We start from the raw sequence: 23,051 nt of genomic DNA on the forward strand, positions 1-23,051 counted from the left end.
GATTGGCTAATATAAAGTCAAGGAAGCCTGTAATTGAGAACCTTGACTTTGGCAAACTTTGGCTACATTCAGAAAAAGGCTATTACAGTATAAGGTTTGATTTTGAACGGGTCCAGATTGTATTAAGATCTAACCACAATGATTGTCTTTTCTACGACTATCGGAAAGATCCGATACCGCATAATCCTTTCAAAGTTGACAGTAAAAATAATTAGACGGTATCATTGCCAAAGAGATGATAATCCTCCTGAGACCAAACAATATGGATGTCAACCACCATATGACACTAAACTGTTGTAAATGATGGGAATACCACACATTATGAAAGTTTTTAAAATCCTGGAATGACAATATCTAAAACAATTCAGTAGTGAATACCAACGGTTTCAGTTTTATCTACTAATTTGTCTTTGGGTTATTTGATTTGCACTTAATGACGTTAGGAAAAGTATTCAGTAATATTTAAAAAAAAAAAGTATGTATCCAATGCCCAACAACTTAAATTGGAAATACAACTTTAAAATTTTGATGGATTCAGTCGAGGATTATGCCAGGCAATGGGCTAAGCGCGAGAAGGAAGACGTAGACACTCTTTCCGAATGGATTAAGGCAGTGAGGTCGTTGATACAAATCAGAATTAAGAAACTGAATGGGTCCATCAATGCCCATGCTACGTCAATCTTTAAAGACCCAAATGTTGCAAAACACCTATCCGACCTCCATGACAAATATGTTGTTGTTCCTGCAGATAAAGCCCCAAATAACATCGTTTTTGTGTGTAAAAGTCACTACATCAACTGCTTGATAAACGAATTAGGTATTGACAATTCACTTGGTAACTCAACATATACCCTCACGACACTTACCAAAGAGGAAATCCTGGATAATCATAGGTCTGTTCTATGTTCCTTTGGAATTTCAACCAAAGATGAAGAACTGGATCTTCCATCACTGTATTGGATACCTAAACTACATAAGTGTCCTTACAAACAACGGTATATTGCTGGGTCTTCCAAGTGCTCCACGAAACCTCTTTCTAAATTATTAACATCTATTTTATCAGCAATCAAAGACGGGCTTCAAAGTTATTGTGAAACTGCCTATTCTATAGGTGGCGTGAATCAGATGTGGATACTTAAAAATTCAAAAGATCTTTTAGAGTACATACAATCTAACTCTCTTTCATCTTGTAACAGTATTAAAACATTTGACTTTTCTACCCTGTACACAAGTATTCCACATTCCAAACTAAAAGACAAATTGAAAGAGTTGATATTACTTTGCTCCATAAAAAAGAATGGCCAACGTAGATACAAGTATCTTGTCTTAGGGAGGGATAAATCCTACTTTGTAAAGAATCACTCTGATTCAAACAAAAAATTCTCTGAAACTGATATTATCAAGATGCTTGATTTCTTGATTGACAACATATTTGTTACGTTCGGAGGACGTGTTTTTCAACAGACTGTCGGCATTCCAATGGGAACAAACTGTGCCCCTCTACTCGCCGACTTGTTTCTTTATTATTATGAGGCTGACTTCATGCAGGAACTTCTTAGGAAGAAAGATAAGAAGTTAGCAATATCCTTTAACTCTACTTTCCGCTATATAGATGATGTTCTTTCACTAAACAATTCAAAATTTGGTGACTATGTGGAACGCATCTATCCAATCGAACTAGAGATAAAGGATACTACAGATACAGTTAAGTCGGCTTCATATCTTGACTTACATCTAGAAATTGACAATGAGGGTCGGTTGAAAACAAAACTTTACGACAAAAGAGATGATTTCAGCTTTCCAATTGTGAACTTTCCATTTCTAAGTAGCAACATTCCAGCAGCACCTGCATACGGGGTATATATCTCCCAATTGATACGATATTCCCGTGCTTGCATTTCCTATCATGATTTTCTTGATAGAGGTTTGCTGCTCACAAGGAAGCTATTAAACCAAGAGTTCCAAATGGTGAAGTTGAAATCATCCCTTCGTAAATTTTACGGACGCCATCACGAGTTGGTTGACCGTTATGGAATAACCGTTTCACAAATGATATCGGATATGTTCCTTACGTCGTAACTACAATCCCCTTTCATGAATATGACCTACCGAATTAGACTATTTACCGGATTTGTAATCACTTAAGCAACACGACGGGTGCCACATGTGGAGCAGGATCTGCTTACCCTTCCGGAGCACCTGAGATCACCCCTAGTTTTTGGTGGGGTTCGTGTTGTTTATTCTTTAGTTTTCTATGTTTTGTCGTGTGTACTATTGTTTTTCTGTTTGTATTTTTTATTTTTAGCCATGGCGTTGTCAGTTTGTTTTAGATTTATGAGTTTGACTGTCCCTTTGGTATCTTTCGTCCCTCTTTTAAAAGATTAAAACATGAACAAACTTATTCCCTAGACAAGATAAGAAGGACCTTCCTCTATAGAGTGGTTATGAAGTGTTAAATTGGTTGGTAATAGTATTAGTTCAATGATATCAGAAACACAACGTAGGGAGACGGGATAAAAATCATATTAAAGATATGGTTTCAAGTGGAAACTTTATCATTTTACCATTTGAAAATCGGTTTTGAATAAAAAAAAAATCATTCATTCGCGACAAATATCGAACGTTTGTCATTTTCTTAAAAATATTTTTATCTATATTATTTACCTGTTCCTCTTTTCCATGATAAGCAAGACCACGCCCTCCCCATCCATCACTCCCTATCCAAGTAAACATCCCTGTTGCATTTCGTCTTTTAACTGCCTCCATCAATTCACCTACTTCTTGGTCTGATCCAAAAATTATTACACCTAATTTTGAATTAAAAATGTATGAGAGGACACATTTGCGACATAGATAAAAAAAAGTCTTATATAAAAGTGCAGATAGCAAATAACCAAATAAAACTTAAAGGAAGAGCATAGATTCCTGAGTTATATTTGTACCTTTCCAAATCTATAATTCTATAAAATATCTTTTCTCATCTTTACAAGCTGTTTAAAAGTTTACAAACTTTTATTTTTATTTGTATATACAGTGAAAATAAACTCAACACCTCTTATTCCTCAATAGAGAGAAGGTATTTTGGCTTACTGTAAAGGAAAAATATGACATGGTGCATACAAAACAAAAAACATTACACGCACAAGAAAAAAATAGAATTAAGAAACATCGTTAACATTATTTTTCTCAATCTCTAGGCTTTAATGATGATTCGATTCATATTCAACATGGAACAAACAATTTCAACTAAAAGAGTTTTATGAAAAATGATACTTGCTATCTTATAGTTCCTTTCTGTGTGTTGCATTGTCGTTTAATTGCTGTTTTGTTGCACTTGAGTATTTCTCTTGTTTCATTGTTTTCCTCTTATATTTGATGTGTTTCCCTCAGTTTTAGCTTGTAACCCGGATTGAATATGTGTCAATCGATTTATGAATTTCGAACAGCAATATACTACTGTGGCCTTTATCTATAACAGTGTCTGTTCTTCATTGAACAACAATTATAACATATATCTACTATATTTCTCAAGTACCTCTAGCATTTGGTTTCAACTTTAGTTTGTCAACAATATCATCATACGTGTCATGACCTGCCACACCAGAGTCTTTTGTTAACTTTTCAGTTGTTGCTATACAAATATTAGCTTCTTTCAATAATTGTTCAAGCTCGTTAAATCCCTAGAGAAAGCATACGAAGATATAAGTGTACTTTGGTATACGTATTATGAAGACAACCCAATTGGTGTGGTTTGTATTCACATTTGTTATATTATTACCTTAAGAAACTGCAACTGATTGAATGTAATTCATGCATTTTTAATATAGTTCACGTGACTTATAAAGTATTTAGTTTGAATAGTTGTATGGAACCTTTAAATAAACTTCGTTAGCGACTGCTATCCCGCCAAAAACTAATGCGGATATTGATGTCATACTTTGCAAAGGAATGATTTAAATGGTACTATTACGATTACTTTCTTGTTATGAGCAAATCTCTTTCATGGACATTCTAATAGGACCCGCAAGCAATGAAAAGAGTATACTTGGAGAGAAATATACTTAATATGCAGATTCTACTATTTGTTGCTTTAAAAGTAATGGAAAATTTAGACGATTGGAATTGATTAAATTACCTCATTCTATCTGTTGAATCATCAACAAATAAACAAATCGAATTATTTGTAAATGTAAGACACATGTAATATATAAAGCAGATTTAAATGTTTATGCTGTATTCTATATTTCACGTTTATGGAATGTTGCATTTGAAATACATGCTGTCACCAAACGTAGGACAATTCACAAAGAGGACACCATCCACCATTTAAAGTAGTATTTAATGAAAATAATAGCTTTTTTCAACGAACATTGTTAATAGTAATATTATGGTATAACACAAATACCGAAATACCAGTCAAATTCAAAAAGATTAAACCATTTGAACTGTGGAAATCAAACCCTACCATCCAACGAATCGAGAGAATAACACCTTCAATATTCATGACTTGGTACATGCTTATAGTTCCTTTATACAATAACATTGAGTGACCAACCAAAACAGACATAATAGGTTAATGTGACAAAAAGTCGAATTCATCAGCCAAAACTGTATCTAATTGTACTAATCTGTTACCACCGCCGTGATAAGCAGCATTTTAGTCTTTAAAGATCTATAGAGAATGAGTGTCTATAGACCCATGAATTGTTTTAAATCTGATTGAGCGACCTCATATATTCAGAAAGAGTATATTTATCTTTGTGTTTCAGTTTTCCGTTGTATAATGTAATCATTGAGATGAAATATTAACACAAAAAACAAAACGTAGCAACTATTCCCTTTTATGCTGGATACATTTATGAAGGATAGGTTGTGTACTGTTCAAAATCTTATTTTAGTTTTGAGTTATCGCTAATTGCATTATGCAAATCCCTCAGTTTTTTTTTATGTTTTAGATTTGAAAATAGCGGGCTTTATTTAAGTAATACAATTTTGTTAAGTAAAACTATGATTGTTTATCTCGTTAAATTATGTATTAATCTCATTGCAAGTTTAACGGCCATTCAATTTTATTCTATATATTTTCATTCCTAAGTTCCAGTAAAAAACACTAAATTAGATTTCATACTAACTATTTTAAATCATTGTTTCACATAAGTCAAACAATATTTGAATAATTGAGTACTTGCATATTAGGAGGATTGTCAATTTCTCATAAAAAAATGCGTTACATCCAAAATTAAATTATACATTTGTAATCAATTACTAACTTTCATCGAACTATTATTGTTTACTACTATGCTACTTAGCTTCGTCAACACCACAGAAATAACAAATACCCATTTAAACGCATTAGATTACTGTAAATAACTATAAAAGGATAAGGAATATAATTCAATTTACAGATAAAAGTCTTTATACCATAAATCTAACATATAATAGCCATCAACAGAAATTGTTGATGTTTTCAATGAAGATACATTGAAATAGTCGAGACAAATGACCTAAATCAAATTTGAGATAGATTAACCGTCTAGGTTTTAATGCAGCTATAGATCTGTATGGGTCAGGTTATATTTGGTAAATAAAGCAATATTAATGGAGTTGCATTTGACTTATTGTAAATATAAATCAATAAATATACTTATATCTTACTCTTAAATGCATGATTTTTTTCATAAATTGTTAGTGTTTTTAACTAGCTGTCAGTAACTGCGATTAGTGTCGTTTTATTGGTAGGGTATACAAATGTCCAACCACGTTCACTCTGTGTTTTAGTTATCTGTATTTCTTTTTGTATCCATTTGATGAGTAAATATAAAAAAGAAGATGTGGTATGATTGCCAATGAGACAACTATCCACAAAAGTCCAAAATGACACAGACATTACCAACTACAAGTCACCGTACGGCCTTCAACAATAAGCAAATTCTTTTTCAACTGATTTTTATATTTCGTCCTTATTTTGTACTGTTACACCACTGTCCTAAGTTAGGGGAGAATTGAGATCCTGCTTACATGTTTAACCCCACCATATTCTGTAGTTATGTGCCTGTCCCGAATTAAGATCCTGTAATTCAGTGGTTGTCGTTTGTTAATGTGTACATATTTTTTTTTACATAAATTAAGCCATTAGTTTCCTCTTTTAAATTGTTTTACATTTCTGGGCCTTTTATAGCTGACTATGCGGTATGGTCTTTGCTAATTGTCGAAGGCCGTACGATGACCTAAAGTTGTTAATTTCTGTGTCATTTGGTCTCTTGTGCAAATTTGGCTCATTGGCAATCATACAACATCTTTTTTTCTAAATAATTATTACAATATTTGTCCAATTCCACCTTGCATTGCTTAATGAACAAAATACCTGTATTCCGTAACTAGATTCTTCGTAAACTACCGAAACATATGTCCAGTTTAACATCCGAACGATTTCTACCATAGCTTGAGCTTGATTTACGTCTGATGGAATGGTTCGCAGAAAATATGGATAACGATCTCTGCTGCTAAGCACTGAACTTGTAGAAAAGAAACTTATCTGAAAAAAACATGACACGGTAAGCATGAATGACCAAAAGATTTTTAAATATTATCAAAAGTTTACCTGTAAACATTTGTATCTATCAAATCATGAAAACAATTTGTTAGAGGAAACTTATACCAAATGTATGATTATAATTTGTTATTTTTTCGAACAAATGAATAATGTAAATGTAATGTTATCAACTACAAGTTACAACATTCTTAGAATTTTCATAGCGTAAATAAAGGCAACAGTAGTATACCGCTGTTCAAAACTCATAAATCTATGGACAAAAAACAAAATCGGGGTAACAAACTAAAACTGAGGGAAACGCATTAAATATTAGAGGAGAACAACGACACAACATAAAAATGTAACATACACAGCAACGGACTAAGCATTAGAGAAAATCCGATGAGAATAACCAATATAACATCAAAACCAAATACATGAATTTGGGATAGAAATGTACCGTGACACGTCTTATAGTAATGAGAATTCACACTCAAAAATAGGAGAAAACAAACGACACAACGGAAACACAACGTAAAAATGTTACACACACAGAAACGAACTATGATATAACAATGGCCATTTTCCTGACTTGGTACAGGAAAAATCAACCAGGAACAGTGTGCTTGCACGTGTAGTATTTTGACAAATTAAAAGTATGATTGTTTAAAGGGAAAGAAAGACAAGGGAACAACAACCATCTACATAATAAGAACAAAGTCACGAAGAGGCCATCTCTCATAATTGATTCAAAAAAAAAAAAAAAAAAAACAGATCACCAAAATAAGTTTTCGTTCATTTCATTAATCTAAATTAAGAATGAAAAAAATGATACAGCCAACCACATCATCAAACAATTAGGAACATCAATATTTGCTATTTGTTATTTACTGAATGGTTAAAATGACGTACTTTTTTTTCGAATTCGCTTTCTTTGATTTAAAATTCATTTGGTAAAAATTTAAATCTAATTGAACAACGATACTAACCTTTCATTTACTGAATAAAAATTGTTGTATATATTGAAACGCATGGAGACAAGACGAAACGTTTTCACGTTTGCCGTTGTCTAGTAACATTCGCGACAAGAAAATCTTCACTAACGAACATGTGCTGACAGTTAAAACCAAAAGTTACGTTAGTAGTCCTGTTCATGATGAATACGTTTTTGAAAAAAAAAGGTTGTGTTCTGTTCAAACTCATATATCACTTCGCGAGTGAACGCTAATTGCATTATGCGAATCCACAGTTTTAAAGATATTTTAGATTTGAAGTTAGGTACACTACTGTTGACCTTATTTGAAAACATAATTAAAAAAACACTTCGCCTTATTGATAAAATCTCAATTCATTTCCTTTAATTAGGGATTTATTTGGTAAAAATTCATATCTAATTTAACAACAAGAATAACCTTTAATTCCCCAACTTAAGATTTTGTGTTAATTGAAATGCATGAAGACTCGACCATAATTAAAGATAAAATAAAAATCGTATGTCGAATCATAACACCGATTTGCTACAATTTAAAACAAAAACATTAAAATTTAAACAAGTCTTTGTAAAATAGTACTTGTAAAGGGAACTAACGGCATCAAACATATATTCAGTCCATGCGTTTTTTGTTACAAAATATGAAATGCAAGTTTGAGTACCTATTCTATATCCAACATATAAATAAGTAGAAAACATATTGTTTATATGATCAAACGAGGATAAGTAACCCAATTTCACAAGAGAAAAAAATCAAATCGAATAAGAAGTGATATGAGTTTCCACTAAAATAATTTTACCTGAACATAACCTAAGTATACCCACTATATGAAATATTTAAAACAATAATCGTGTTTCTGATATCGTGCAAAGCAACTTAAGAATCTACCATATATTTCCTTAATTCAATTTTTCATTCTGTTGAAGTATGAAAACAAAACTCCTAAATGTCAGACAACTAATATGAGTGAGAGGTTCTGGTAAAAGGTTTTTGAGATTTTATCAAGGGCGCATGTCTATCCATATTAGGATTTTTGAAATGATTAATAATCATTCTAAGCTTATTTGATTAACATTGACACCTTCAAAATGAAATTATATTCTGAAGTTAAAGAACTTTTTTTACATTGTTTTTTTTTTTAATCTCTGACCAAATAAAAATCAGTTTAGGGAATATAAGCCCTTTATCTTTATTTTGATCGTACAAGTATTTAACTGTATCAGAATAAGACGTGACTTGACCATGACATGTGATGAAGTTGTCTCCATATTGCGTTTATGTAAAGCAGTGTAACAAGATAAACATTTCTGAGTTGTAATCAAAAGATGTTCTTACCGACACAATCGATTAAGATCGCATTATAACAACTAAAATTAAGCCGAATGTTATTATGAACGAAAAGCCTTGAATAATACAATATGAGGTGGAAGAAAGCCTTAATCAAATTGATCTTGAGAATTTTCCTGTTATTATACTACTACCAGGCCATACGATACTATGTACTCAAGAAATGATAAAATACACGAGCGCTGTCGCACTGTGAACATACTGCATGATACAACGGAAATAACTGTTCCTAATGCTTTGATTGATACATTTCACTTCCACTTTAATCTTTCAATGAGATTAACAAACCAAAAAGAATGTGAGTACAGAGATTTATTGTGCTCGTTAAGTACAAGTATTGTTGTCGTCTTCGGATTTACATCAAACCAGCATCCTTACTGAAAGTATTAGTCCGTTATAATTTCAAACTTTCAAAAATAGAAATAAAAACCGTTTTGTAATAGAATAAGTTTAGAAAGTGAAAATTAGATCTTTTAAGTATATCTGTGTCATCATTTGTGTGCTGACATGAACTGCTATTGATGGTATATTTATTAATTGTAAATCTACTGTTTCAAAATGATAGATAAGGATTTTCTGTCCTCAGGTGTAAGTTACAGTGACCATAGTTGAGGTAAAGTTTGGTTATAAACAATATATCATATCGGCATACAAACTATTCGAAGATACCAGGCTGTAAAATCGATCCAGTGGTTGTAAAAAGTAATCAAAAGATATCAGGCTTATAATTTGTTATTCCAGACGTGTTACTCGCCTACACAAGACATATAAGTGGAGCTCGAAACAAAACAGCTAGGAAGTAAATTAAACAAGAAGAAGAAATGTATTTATAACCAAAAATTCAAAGAATATCCATTAAACGGCCAAGGCAACTTCCACTAGCGGCAGAAAAAAAATCAATAATTTGAATATTTTAACATACAAGGTTCCGAGTTATACCAGATGCGCATTTAAAGTATACAGAGATAAAAACTATAAAAGGACAACAAAGTATTACCAAAGCCTGGCGACAAGGAATCATATTTTTGCATGAGGGAGATATTTTCTGTCATCTATAATAATTCAACAATCTTTTTAAAAGGACATTTTAATAACACAGAATCCGTACTGTCATGCAGATACCGACGTACTGGACTGATGATACCTGCCAAAATATTTAAAAAGCCGGAGCTTAATAAAAGGATGAAGAGCTATAAACAATAAAAGGACAAAAATAAAGTATAGTCAGAGCCTGGCACTGAATCAAAGCTTTACATATATTCCTTCATTTGAAATACTTTCTGAAACAGTAAATGCTCCTCTTCGGCTTTGTATATTATATATGCTTTTCGGAAGCTTTTGTTTTTATCGTCACTAGTGAGTCTAATGTATCTTTGATTTATCTTTATTACCATTGGGTCGATGTCACTGCTAGTTCATCCCAGAGAATTTCAACACCCCAGTAGTCAGTTTTTTGTTGTTGAAAAAAAAATGTCATAGATATATCCATTTACTTTAAATTAAAATTTCCAAAAATTTCGAAATAATCAAAACACTTCTGTTTTTGTTCCCATGAGTAGATGGTATTGGCTTTATTTGTCGCAATTTTTAAGAATTTCTGTTAATAATGCTTTAAATTTTTGGCGTCGTGGTTTATTTAGCATTTCAGCAGTTTTGGTTCGAGTTTCATTGATAAGTCTTCTGTTGAGCTAGATAGGATATATGAGTTCAACATTGTCGACAATCGTGAAATAATTCAATGAATGGAAATCATATACAAAGCGGAATGTGATGTAAATCTATAATGCTATCTTCCATTCATACTTGATTATAAGCTGCTGTATGATAATGTCTCAAATAAAGAAAAGAAAACAAGATGACGAAAAAGGAACATAGCTGGTTTCAATAGGAATGCCGATTGTATGCTGGAAAGACCCCCCCCCCCCCCCCCGAAAAAAACGTAGTAAATATGACGCCAGTCACGAATCAAAATCGGAATGTCCGTTGCAGAAATAGTTTAACAATAAATGCAGGTGCTGGTGTGAAAACGTGTTTTTTATTTGATTTTCACGCATGGGTTGCACTCTCTTTCTTTGTACAAAACTTCTACATTAGAAATACAAATCACTGTTTGTTGTCTTGCTTTATAAAGAAAATGTATACATGTTTTTTTATTAAGAGATAACATTTATTGTGATATCAATGGCGGTTCTAAGTTTTTAATTTTGAAATATGTAGCAATAAATAATACTTATAAGTCTAAAAAAAAAAGAACAAACAAAAAGAAAAAAGTTCGCTGTGAAAATGGTAGCATTGAGGTTCCATCTCCCTCATGTTATCGGATTGTTTTACTTATATGACAGCTGCGGGTAATTCTATTTTAGATAAGGAGTTAAACTATACATATTCACGGTAATTAGGAGATAAGTCACTAAAAGAATTACTGCAGGTCTGATAGTTCGAAAATCAATGACCATGCTGAAACTTTGGGTAATTTTTTCGTTACTAATTATAAAGTACACCATTTTAAACTAGAGAGATTTACACTACATTGGGAAATCATGGTCTGTATAAGGAAAATAAGGAAAAGTTGTGCAGTACTAATTGATAAAGCAGATATCTTACGACAGCAAATTGAGACAGATATTTGGGAAATCTTAAATATTGACATAGAAAAGGGCACACAAAAGACGAATATATAACGTTAATACGCACAATCTACTTTTTGATTTTAACAATGCCAGATACAAAACACAAGTTCTGTCACGAGACGTTGTGTCTTCAATTAGTTTGAGTTTGTGTAATGTTAAAAACAAAAACATTTTTGATTTTAATTTTGTTTGTTGCCTAGTTTTCTAGTTTTCTTTTGTACTATTCTGGTTTTCAGTATCTCCAATATGTAATTGGTGGTACCAATGGAACAGTATGCTACATCACTATCTTTTTTATATTCAAATGTGTCTTTCAATTAGATATACATTCAAATTTCACAAAAAAGCGAAATACTTTCATCATTTAAGGTAGCACTACAGTCTAACAGTGATTTTTAAAGATATTTTTTTTATCACATAATTTTGAAGTAAGTATTATTCTGCACAGTTTGTAAAAATTCAAAAATCATTTATCATATCACATCAGGGAGTAAATTGATAATGAACTTATGTAAATAAAAGCACATGGTAATTTATCTAAATATGTAGGCATTTAGGAGGGGCTAATATGTCAATCATCTGTTGATGCCAGTGTCCAGCTGTTAATCACTGACCACAAGATAAATAGTGTGGTCTTATCTCATTGTATCATGTGTATTGCAACAAAAGTAATTTATATTACATGGAAGAAAACAGTTATCAAAAAAGAGAAAATCTAAAGGGAAAAAATCTAACCAAAATGAACAAATAAATATATATATAAAGATAAGAAGAAAATGGCTCTGGATCTATCTTTTGCTAGGAGTTTTAGGCACTTTAACAAATTTTAAGTTTATATGAAATTTTTCAATTCCATAAAACTAAGAAAACCATGTAAAACACTCTATTTTCAGGAAGGGGATGGTCTTGATTTTTTTTTAACATGTCTTTTATTACATAATTTTAATGTTCTAGCTAATTTTATAGTATATTTCTTTTCAAAATACAAATGAAAATCATTCTTTATAGTGATAATAGTGATGTTAAATATTGATTATATGCAGCTGGTCATTTCTGTTATTCTCTTATCTTAGACTGTCTGGATAGAGGCGGAGCTTAGTCTATATTTAATTACTTCATCACAGATGTTGGTCAAATCTGTGACGTCAAACTCCCGCCAAATGCCAAGTTAGTGTTGGTCAGTGCACATATAATTCAAAATTTACAGTTTTAGAGCATCAAAGACAAAAAGTGTGTGGTTATTTTGATAAAATAATGGTGTCAGAACACTCCTGGGGTGTTCTCAGTAGAACTTTTGTATTAATGATGCATTTATAGGGGTTCTAAGGGGGAAATTCAGTTTTTAGGTCATTTTTCAGAACAATTTTTCATGAGAATTGTTAACAAAAAATGAAAATAGAAACTTCATGGGTACCCCTTTTGGTTTGACTTTGATATATGTGATTAAAGAGACTATAATCTGGTGCACGGAAATTAGTACCTTTAATGTTATTACTACCACTGGGTCGATGCCTCTGCCGGTGGACTGTTAGTCCCCGAGGGTATCACCAGCCCAGTAGCCAGTACCTCGGTACTGGCATGAAAATACGGATTTTTTGTGTTATTAAAATTTGCTGTTACAAAATGTTAGAAAGTATTATAAATTAAGGAATGTATCTCCCTCATGCAAAGCTCTGATTCCTTTCACGATTTTGGCTATACTTGTTGGACCTTTTGGATTATTGCTCTTCCTCTTTTATATTAGCTTTGGATTTCAAATATTTTGGCCATGAGCATCACTGAAGAGACATGTATTGTGGAAATGCGCATCTGGTGCAGGAAAATTAGTATCTTTAATGTTATTACTACCACTGGGTCGATGCCTCTGCTGGTGGACTGTTAGTCCCCGAGGGTATCACCAGCCCAGTAGCCAGTACCTCGGTACTGGCATGAAAATACGGATTTTTTGTGTTATTAAAATTTGCTGTTACAAAATGTTAGAAATTATTATAAATTAAGGAATGTATCTCCCTCATGCAAAGCTCTGATTCCTTTCACGATTTTGGCTATACTTGTTGGACCTTTTGGATTATTGCTCTTCCTCTTTTATATTAGCTTTGGATTTCAAATATTTTGGCCATGAGCATCACTGAAGAGACATGTATTGTCGAAATGCGCATCTGGTGCAGGAAAATTAGTACCTTTAATGTTATTATCTACAATACCGTGTCCCAGTTTTTGGATAATTTGTTTCTAAATGAATTTATAGGTGTCCAAAGATGAAAGGTGAAATGAGGTTTGGCACCCAGCAGTTAAATCAATATATCTTCTTACTGGAGGTATATATCAAAAGTCTGAGACACGGTTTTCTTTATAGTGCATGGTTGATTAAAGTGATGAAAACAAGTTTTTACTACCATTTGACCTGAATGTGCCGTTTTCATCCAAGTTGGAAGAACTCTTTTTTGGCAAATGAGGAGCTATAATTTGAGATTAATCATACCAAAAATAAATTTATCTACAGATTAAGAAGAATTAATATTTCAGCTTTATAATGAGTTAAAGATTTTAAAAACCCATTGAGTAGTTTTGGAGAAATTAATCTTTAAAGACTGTTGGTTGGAGTCAGAAAATTCTGACTGTAGTGCTACCTTAATCAGTAATATGCATAGCAGAACATGAAATCGATAAACAAGAATATATGAAGTAGTTTTTGAAAAATGGCAGTTCAAAGTACAAGATGCATTTTATACCATACCAGCAAACAGACAGTATTGAACAGAGTACTCATAAGACGTCGTCCGAGAATACTTTTTTTTCTCATTGAGTCTTGAGTTGAAAAACTCTTATTGTGTGCGTGTTTTTCATTCTATCACTTGAGATAAGGGCTATTGAAAAATTGACCAGATCAAAATTATCCTGTTTTTCGGGAGCTTTATCTGAAATGAAATAAGCAGTGTTTAACATTTTGTTTTCTGCATAGTCCGCAATTATTTACAATTAATGAACAGATTATTATATTTTCTTTGCATAAATTATATTAATATTGATATTGCACTTAGAAACATTTTCACATTCAAATGGGGCATGTGATATGGAAGTATCGTTTGCAGTTTTTCTGTTTGATAATTGCATATTTCACTGAACATTAAAAGAAACCCTTGTATCTAAATGTTAAGCAAAAACGCTTGTTGTGCCTGAAAACATAAAATGTATGATGTACTTTTTATCTATCAAATATTAATGTTTATAGAGATAATGGAATTTGTATGATTTCGTAGAATTTTTCATTAATATTTGTATAGTGTAAGGTTTCTCACTATTGGGTTGTAAAATTGCAAGTCTTCATGCAGGTTTTCAACAAAAGACAAATCTAGATTTTCCAATGATACATTTTCGAAGTAGAGAAATAATATTCTGTTCCCAATATCTTGTTAATGATGATAGATCTATTCGAATGGTGTAAATGTGTTTAAACCTACTCACCTATTCATAAAGTTACTGTTGTCCAAATGATTTACAGTAATTTTGGCATTATTACTTTGTTTGATTTATTTTATATAATTGGAAGTATCAAATAACTAAAATACCGGTGTATCATATGCTATTTCCGATAATTAGGATAGTAAATAGTATCACAATCATATGCATCATTTATCAAAGACAAAATGCGAATACAATCACATATTTCATACAGTATCAGCTGCACTACAAAAAATGATATGAATTTATGTTGATTAATTTTATGGATTCTATATGAATTATCAATGTATTAGTTATGTGTTTTCCTTTTCACTGTATTGTATTTCTTGATTTACTTGTATGCCTGAAATACCTGCAATTTGATTCTTTTCCAAAGGTTATAACAAGGATGTTTCATATAACCAAGCATATTTTAGCAATACATATATTTGTCAATTTCTAAATCGTCTCGTTAAGGAATATTTTCGAATTTCAACAGATTAACAATATATATTTATGACCATATCAACAAAACTCAAGTCAACACAGAAATGCTGACTACTGGGCTGCTGATCAACTCATAGAAAATAGGTGTGTTTTAAGCCAATTTAGTTAGCAATCAATGTTCTTTTTAGACATTTCCAACAAGTGAAAAAAAGTAAATAATTAATCATAGGCGTTATTAGATTTTATGTGATTTATTTAATACAGTAACATTGATATTTGATATTGGTCACTAAATAATTGGAAACCCCATACCTACACAAACAACTTTTATGTCTGCGCAGACATCATAGACTAAATAATTGCTATATAAATCTTCAATGAACTCTAGGTTAAACTTTAGCGCAATATAAATTTGACAGGAGTTTGATGTTCAGGAAGTAGCAATAAGTTGCATACTTTAATTCACAGTCTGGCGCAAACTGATTGAAATCATTGATTTTAATGTTTTCCTGAGTAAAAACCAATTTTAGCAGTTCAAGTTTGTTAATAGAACAGTTCAAGAATACTTTCAGGTTATTTTCGCTGTATATATTTATGTACAATCTTAGTTGTTTAGCATGCATTTGTATGAAATGTTGTATTTGGAATATCTAACCTATAACATATTCAACCTTTTTTTTTCAATTTATGTGAAAAATAAAATCACAAGAATAATGAACTGTGATGACCATTCAAAAAGGAAAGTCCTTATTCAAATGATAAAATAAAAAGCTCATAGCACGTATTCCGGATTTTGCACAGGCATTTTCTTATGAAGTATGAATTTGTACCCTCACTCATAAAAAAATAAAATATAAAATCGTTAAAATTTAATAGTAGACTGAGAACGATATACATTACATATATTCATCGACAGTCAATCGGATAATATATATATTTTTTTAAATGAACAATTTATGAAGCAGATCATACATCAAAACATAAGTCTGCCCTACGTAAACAGGTATTACACTGTCAAAATAACACAACGCATAGCATGAAAAAAACTAACAGGCCACAAACCTTTACTCATAAGATATGGTAACCTTTAGTGGATAGTTGTTTAGTGTAACTAAAGGTTAAAGGTTAAAGTTATCCTCGAAAAGTAGGTCAATTACATATTTAGATGAAGACTAGATGTAATTACCATATATAATCATTCTAATTTGGTAGTAATATGAAATACACAATCTGGCGTCTGGAGTATATACAAAATTTAGTCCTGGTATCTGTGATGAGTTTATACACAAAGTTCATAGGGTAATTTGATTTTGATTGTTTGATTACTTGATAAATGTTACGTAATGCTTTTTTAGCATGCTTGGCTATATTATGGCATCTACATGTTATAGCTTGAGGATGCTGGAGTACCGCAACAGGAAAACTGACATTCCCTATCAATTACGATTGGTTTTGAACACATCTTGGTACGACTTAGCATAAACTTCTAACCCCAGTGCTTTCAGGGTATTGAAAACTGGATATGATTATGGTTGGCAAAGGTACCATGATTTTTTTTAGATTAATCGTCCACCTAGGTCCCTCTGAATGATAAACGTATTATATATAAATCTCTATAAAGGCACCAGTAGTATATACCGCTGTTCGAAAATCATAAATCGATTGAGAAAAAACAAATCCAAACTAAAACTGAGAGAAACACATCAAATATTAGAGAAGAACAACGACACAACAGAAACACTAAAATGCAACACACAAAGAAACTAATTATAATATAACAATGGCCATTTTCCTGACTTGATACAGGTCTATAATTTATATTAAAAAAATCTGGACTTTACTTGACAAACAAGGTTCATGAATCTATATTTTTCATCTGGTTATCATGAATCATTTAGCAGGTTAAATAGTTAACAGTTTTCTTGAGAACATACCGTTTGTCTTAAATAAGTGTAAATCTAGTTTTACAAAGCAACAACACGTTTATTTCACATGTATTTCAATGGTCGTTCTTTATCCGAGTGAAACATACATGTATGCAGAGATAATTAAAATGAACAAACAACATTTGTGATGTTCAACATCAGAGTCGATGAACTTTAAATCGTTATTTTACTGGTAGTGCAAAATTGTCTGACAATTTTGAAATATTCTTTTTTTAGCACTTCATCAATGCCAAAGGGTGCTCATTATACCTTTCTATTGATATCCGTTAGTTATTTTAAGGATTACAAATTGATGGATTGAGGCTTAAAAGAATAAACTTGTTCACATTTGAGATTTTGAATATATCAGTGGAAGAAAGAATGAACTATTGTATTTGCGATTTTAATTAATGTGCAATGATTATTTCTCTCTTGAGAATTACATTAAACCTGCATCTGCATGGAGTTGACATTTTCTGTGCATACATATATATAATGAATAACAAAACTTCAACAGCTTATGTCTTCGAAACAAATGTTAAAACACATAAACATAACATGATGCTGCTGGTATTCAATGTTCATTCTCAAAGTATAAACACATATATCAAAAGATACTGTGGTTATATTGCAAATGAGACTAAGGTTCACAAGAGACGAAATAACCCAGAAATTATCAACTATATGTCCCCGCAACGGCCTTAACTAACGAACAAACCCAATACGGAATAGTCAGCTATAAAAGGCCTAGAAATGCAAAACCTTGTCAGTGAAGTTATAAATTAAGATAATAAAACGCCATGCACATGGACAGAGGGTTTGCTACAAATGGGAAATACAAAGATGTAAATGAAAACTGAATATGTTCCAGTTTTTCATAAATTGAAATCTGAAGTTAATCTAATCAAATTTAAGACAAAATTACCCAGATATGAAGCACATCGTCGTATGAGGAAAAGGAAAAGGAAAATTCTGGACGGTAAGTCCCTAAGCAAATGACAAAATCAAAAGCTCATACACACCAAACGAACGGAAAACAACTGTCATATTCCTGACTTGTATAGATTGATAGACTATTAATCAGTGATAATCAAATACTAGACACGATTGTCCTCATTTAATATTGCCTTAAGATGGATACTTTATTTAGTACAAATTTTAAACTAACTTACTGAGTACATATAACTGAAATTTAATCATTCAAAATAAGGTGATACTAACGATGTCTGTTGGTCATACAATAAAGTAATGGACCGTTGAAATAAATAAACTCTTTAAATGCGATAGTAGAAAAAAGTAAAATAACATAAATACCACAAACTCCAAGGAAAATTCAAAACGGAAAGTCTTTAATCAATAAAAATTGAAAGAAACATATTTAAAAAAATAATTACCTGCGGAATTTCAAATAGCTTCAAGAGTGTAGCAACTTGTATTGAAGTAACACTTGAAGGCGCTCCAATCACACCCGGAATCACAGGTAGTTGAACGATTGGCTCTGACTCATCGTTACATTTATAAACTTCTGATCCGCCGACATTTGCTACGGAACCTGTAAAATAAAGCTGACTGTGTTATTCCAATTCTATTTAATCCCCGTTCCGGATAGTATGTGAAAAATAATTATACCGTTTGTTTTTAAAGATACAAGGCCAGTTGCGCGAAAGACGTGCGTTTTGTATAAAAATTATCGGTACACTACATTTTTCAATTTTCAATATTTGCATAAGACTTTGATAACTTTTTGTTGCTTACTTTTATTTCAAGATAAAGGCTTTATCTATGTGTGATATATTACAAATTGCATGCACTTTTCCCGAGACTTTCTTGTAATTCCATGAGTGTTTCTAATTTATTGTAAGTATATTTAGTCTACAGTGTGTCAGATTCAAGACAAACTACCTAGATATGAAGCACATCATCTAGGTTCGGTAAATCCTCTATCACATAATGAAAAGGTCAAATAACAAAAATACCGTACTACCGTATGGAAAATTCTAAACGGTAAGTTCCTAATCAAATGGCTAAATCCAAACCTCATACGCATCAAACGAATGGAAAACAACTGTCATATTCCTGTCTTCAACTTCGTACTTTATTTGGCGTAAATGTAGAATTTTAATCCTGGTATCTATGATGAGTTCATTTCCCACAAAACACATGCAAATATGTAGTTTTATATGTCATTGACATTTCAACCATTTCAATTTGTGATAAAAGTATATGAATGAAGACCCTGATTGGAATATTTATTCCTTTTAACAATTAACAATATGTAAGATCTATTACTATATAATGATTGGTCAATAAAAGACGCAACTAATAAATTATCAAAGTCATTTTCATCTTAAAACATAATTTCTTCCGTGGTCACCCGAAATATGATGCGTTTAAATCTTAACAATTCAAGATGTATTGATAGATTGATAGTTTGTTGGTTGCTGAACGTCCAGTATCAAACTTTTCATACATGTTAAGGGCCTTGTTTTAATAGAAAAGCAAGTAAAATGACTAGGTTTTTTTTATTTGTCAATTAATATATTACCCTTGATAATTATGTAATATTCCTTGAGTTTTTACACAGTAATTAGCCTATCAATAGTTAGAAATCCAATCCTCTCTACGGAATGATGTAAATTAAAGTAATGCTTGTTCCAAATTAATGCATTCCCCACCGACCCATCGAGTGCCTATGCTTAATTAGATTCATTGTTTGACGAAATAACCTGTATTGTGCTTTCTTCTGCGTATTATCAGTTGAATGTCCTTCATGAGCATAAAACCAAATTTAATGAAGCCATTTCATTGTACATTATAAATAAGATCATTATGGCATGTATCTTTAGTTTTATTTCTGTCTATAAATGTAATAGACTCAAAACATGTTATGTCGTTTGAACTGATTCAATTATTCTTGTTTTCGTGCTAATAGAATATTTACATCTCTGACAGAAAAGCTTAAAGGAGTGCAATAAAACATGGGGCTCACTGCTATCAAGCGCATTTTTTTTGGGGGGGAGGGTTCTTTTTTTGTTCTTTTTATGTAGATGATTTTGTTTGGTACTTTCTTTGTTTGCCTTCTTTCTAATGACTAAATATGCTAGCAATACCTCCAAGCAAATCAATTGTTTATCTACGATATTCTGTAGAATTAAAAACCGAATATCAATTATTTAACGGAAGAAACAAAATTGTAGAATAATAACAAACATTTCCTTTAGGAACTCATTTTCTACTTCAGGTTAACAAGGAGCTAACAATGTTCAGTACCTTGACTTATCAAAGAGAGTTCAAGTGAAAGTCACGTGTACAATAATATAGGAATTCAATTAATAATCATTACAAATTACATACAATCTATAGTGACCTATTGGATACCAGTGCTTAATTTATCCAATTGTTTCACAGAAAAACTTGTTTCACATGTTTTTTAATACAAATTAGGGGTATGCCTTCTTTGAACACCAACACTAATTTTAAAACGATATCCCTATAGCTTTCTGAACTGTGTGGTATTGACGTATCTTGGGATTTTTTGGTAATAAAAAAGCAATGTTTTTTTTTTATACATTGCTTAAATCATTGAATACATCGCATTTTATTTGTGAAACCTTTTCTGGTCCTATTCTATTGTGGAAACCATTTGAATGGTTATGATACGGTCAAACTTTACCGAAGCTGTATTTGTATTTCGATTTAATATTAAATTATGAGAACAAAAATATTCAAAAAGTACGATAAACGGCTCCAAATCGAAGTTTCACCTGAATTGTATTTTTCACAGTCATGTATAAATAAGACAAAATAGTCAATATCTTTTACATGAATATTGATACTAGAAATTTAAAACAGTTCTGATGTGTTTATCTTTGCTAGAGTTAATCATTAGTACAGTGCTTATCTTCTTCACGGTTCGTGTTTTCGATATGGTTAGTATAAAAGGATGGTTGCTACATAAAAAAAGATGATGTGGTATGATTGCCAATGATAAATTCTCCATAAGATATGAAATGACACAGAAATTAAAAACTAAATGTCATCGTACGGACATTTAGTAAAACCGATACATCATATTCAGCTTTAAAAGGCCCCAAAATTGGTAATGGTCAAACAATTCAAACGAAAAAATTTTCAGATGTATTCACAAAAAAAAAAAACAACAAAAAACGCAAAAGAAATATGTTAAACACGACAAACGACAACTACTGAATTTCAGTTAATGGCTGTTTGATTATATTACGTCATCTTTTTAATTCTTTTCCAAAAAGAGATTCAAAATTGTAAAACATATACTTGCAACAATAACTTTAAATCTATTAGGAACACATTACATCTAAGTTGTCGCTTTTTTTACATATCTTTTTCATTATCTATCATCACCTAACTTTTTATATTCCTAAACATCATTTTCATCATAATATATCTTTTTATATTCATAAACATTATTTTTTATCACAACTCTGTTATATAAAACCCGGGATTGTTTTATTGATCCTGCTATCTGCTTACATGCATGCCCTGTTTTTATAATGTGGCACTGATTTAATTTCCCACCGATTACAGTTTTATTAATGACTTCTGCCTTACGCGTAACAATTCTTCATCACTACGAGATGTTCAGCTTCCAAAAAAAGATGGTGAGAATTTAATAGAAATTATAGAAAAAGCCTTCGCCTGAAAAATTACATCATTTATAAAACAAGAGAAATTACTTCAGAATCCAAATTTATATTACGACAGCTGTGGGATCAATCTAATAAGACTTTGGTGTTAACTTAAAAGTGACTGTGTTGAATTCATTTTAAAAGTTACGTGAATCTTTTAGGAATGAGCAATGCAAATCGCATTTAATTCCGGTAGGATTTCCGATAAGTTTATATAATAAGAAAAGTGCATACTTTATTACAATTATCTAATTAACTTTACGAAATAGTTACCAAGATGATGAATTTAACGATTTATAAATGGTGCATACAAGATGGTAATGATACACATCATGTTTCTCATACTTCAATGTTCCATGTTTTGTTATGTATAATATTGGTTATTTATAGGTATTTACTTTTTATTTAGTCATGGTGTTGTCAGTTTGTTTTCGACTTATTAATTTCCTTAAAATTAAATATTGAATTCTTGAATGTGTTTTTTGTTTTGTGTTTTTAGAACACGAGTAGTGTAAAGCACTGGTCTTATTGTTATTTATACAGGTCATACTATTCAGAATGAACACGATGTTGCTAACCTCTTACAGTTAAGTCGGCGTCATATCTTGACTTTTCTTTATTATTATGAGGCTGACTTCATACAGGAACTTCTTAGGAAGAAAGATAAGAAGTTAGCAATATCCTTTAACTCTACTTTCCGCTATATAGATGATGTTCTTTCACTAATTAATTCAAAATTGGGTGACTTTGTGGAACGCATCCATCCCATCCCAGCTAGAGATAAAGGATACCACAGATACAGTTAAGTCGGCGTCATATCTTGACTTACATCTAGAAATTGACAATGAGGGTCGGTTGAAAACAAAACTTTACGACAAAAGAGATGATTTCAGCTTTCCAATTGTGATCTTTTCATTTCTAAGTAGCAACATTCCAGCAGCACCTGCATACGGGGTATATATCTCCCAATTGATACGATATTCCCGTGCTTGTATTTCCTATCATGATTTTTTCTTGATAGAGGGCTGCTGCTCACAAAGAAGCTATTTAACCAAGAGTTCCAAATGGTGAAG

The 23,051-nt window shown here is 31.5% G+C and overlaps 1 protein-coding gene across 1 annotated transcript in view; it reads right to left on the reverse strand.

The window, feature by feature from the left end:
* LOC143056894 (metabotropic glutamate receptor 2-like) overlaps positions 1–23,051 on the reverse strand; it is a 51,748-nt gene that overhangs the window by 19,399 nt on the left and 9,298 nt on the right. Inside the window, exons 2-5 of the mRNA XM_076230068.1 lie at positions 18,709–18,866; positions 6,365–6,535; positions 3,536–3,680; positions 2,665–2,807 (exon numbers count right to left, since the gene is read on the reverse strand). Coding sequence (XP_076086183.1) covers positions 2,665–2,807; positions 3,536–3,680; positions 6,365–6,535; positions 18,709–18,866 — 617 coding nt within the window. The remainder of the gene's footprint in view (positions 1–2,664; positions 2,808–3,535; positions 3,681–6,364; positions 6,536–18,708; positions 18,867–23,051) is intronic.

Source organism: Mytilus galloprovincialis, chromosome 13 (assembly GCF_965363235.1).
Source record: "Mytilus galloprovincialis chromosome 13, xbMytGall1.hap1.1, whole genome shotgun sequence".
NCBI lineage: Eukaryota > Metazoa > Mollusca > Bivalvia > Mytilida > Mytilidae > Mytilus > Mytilus galloprovincialis.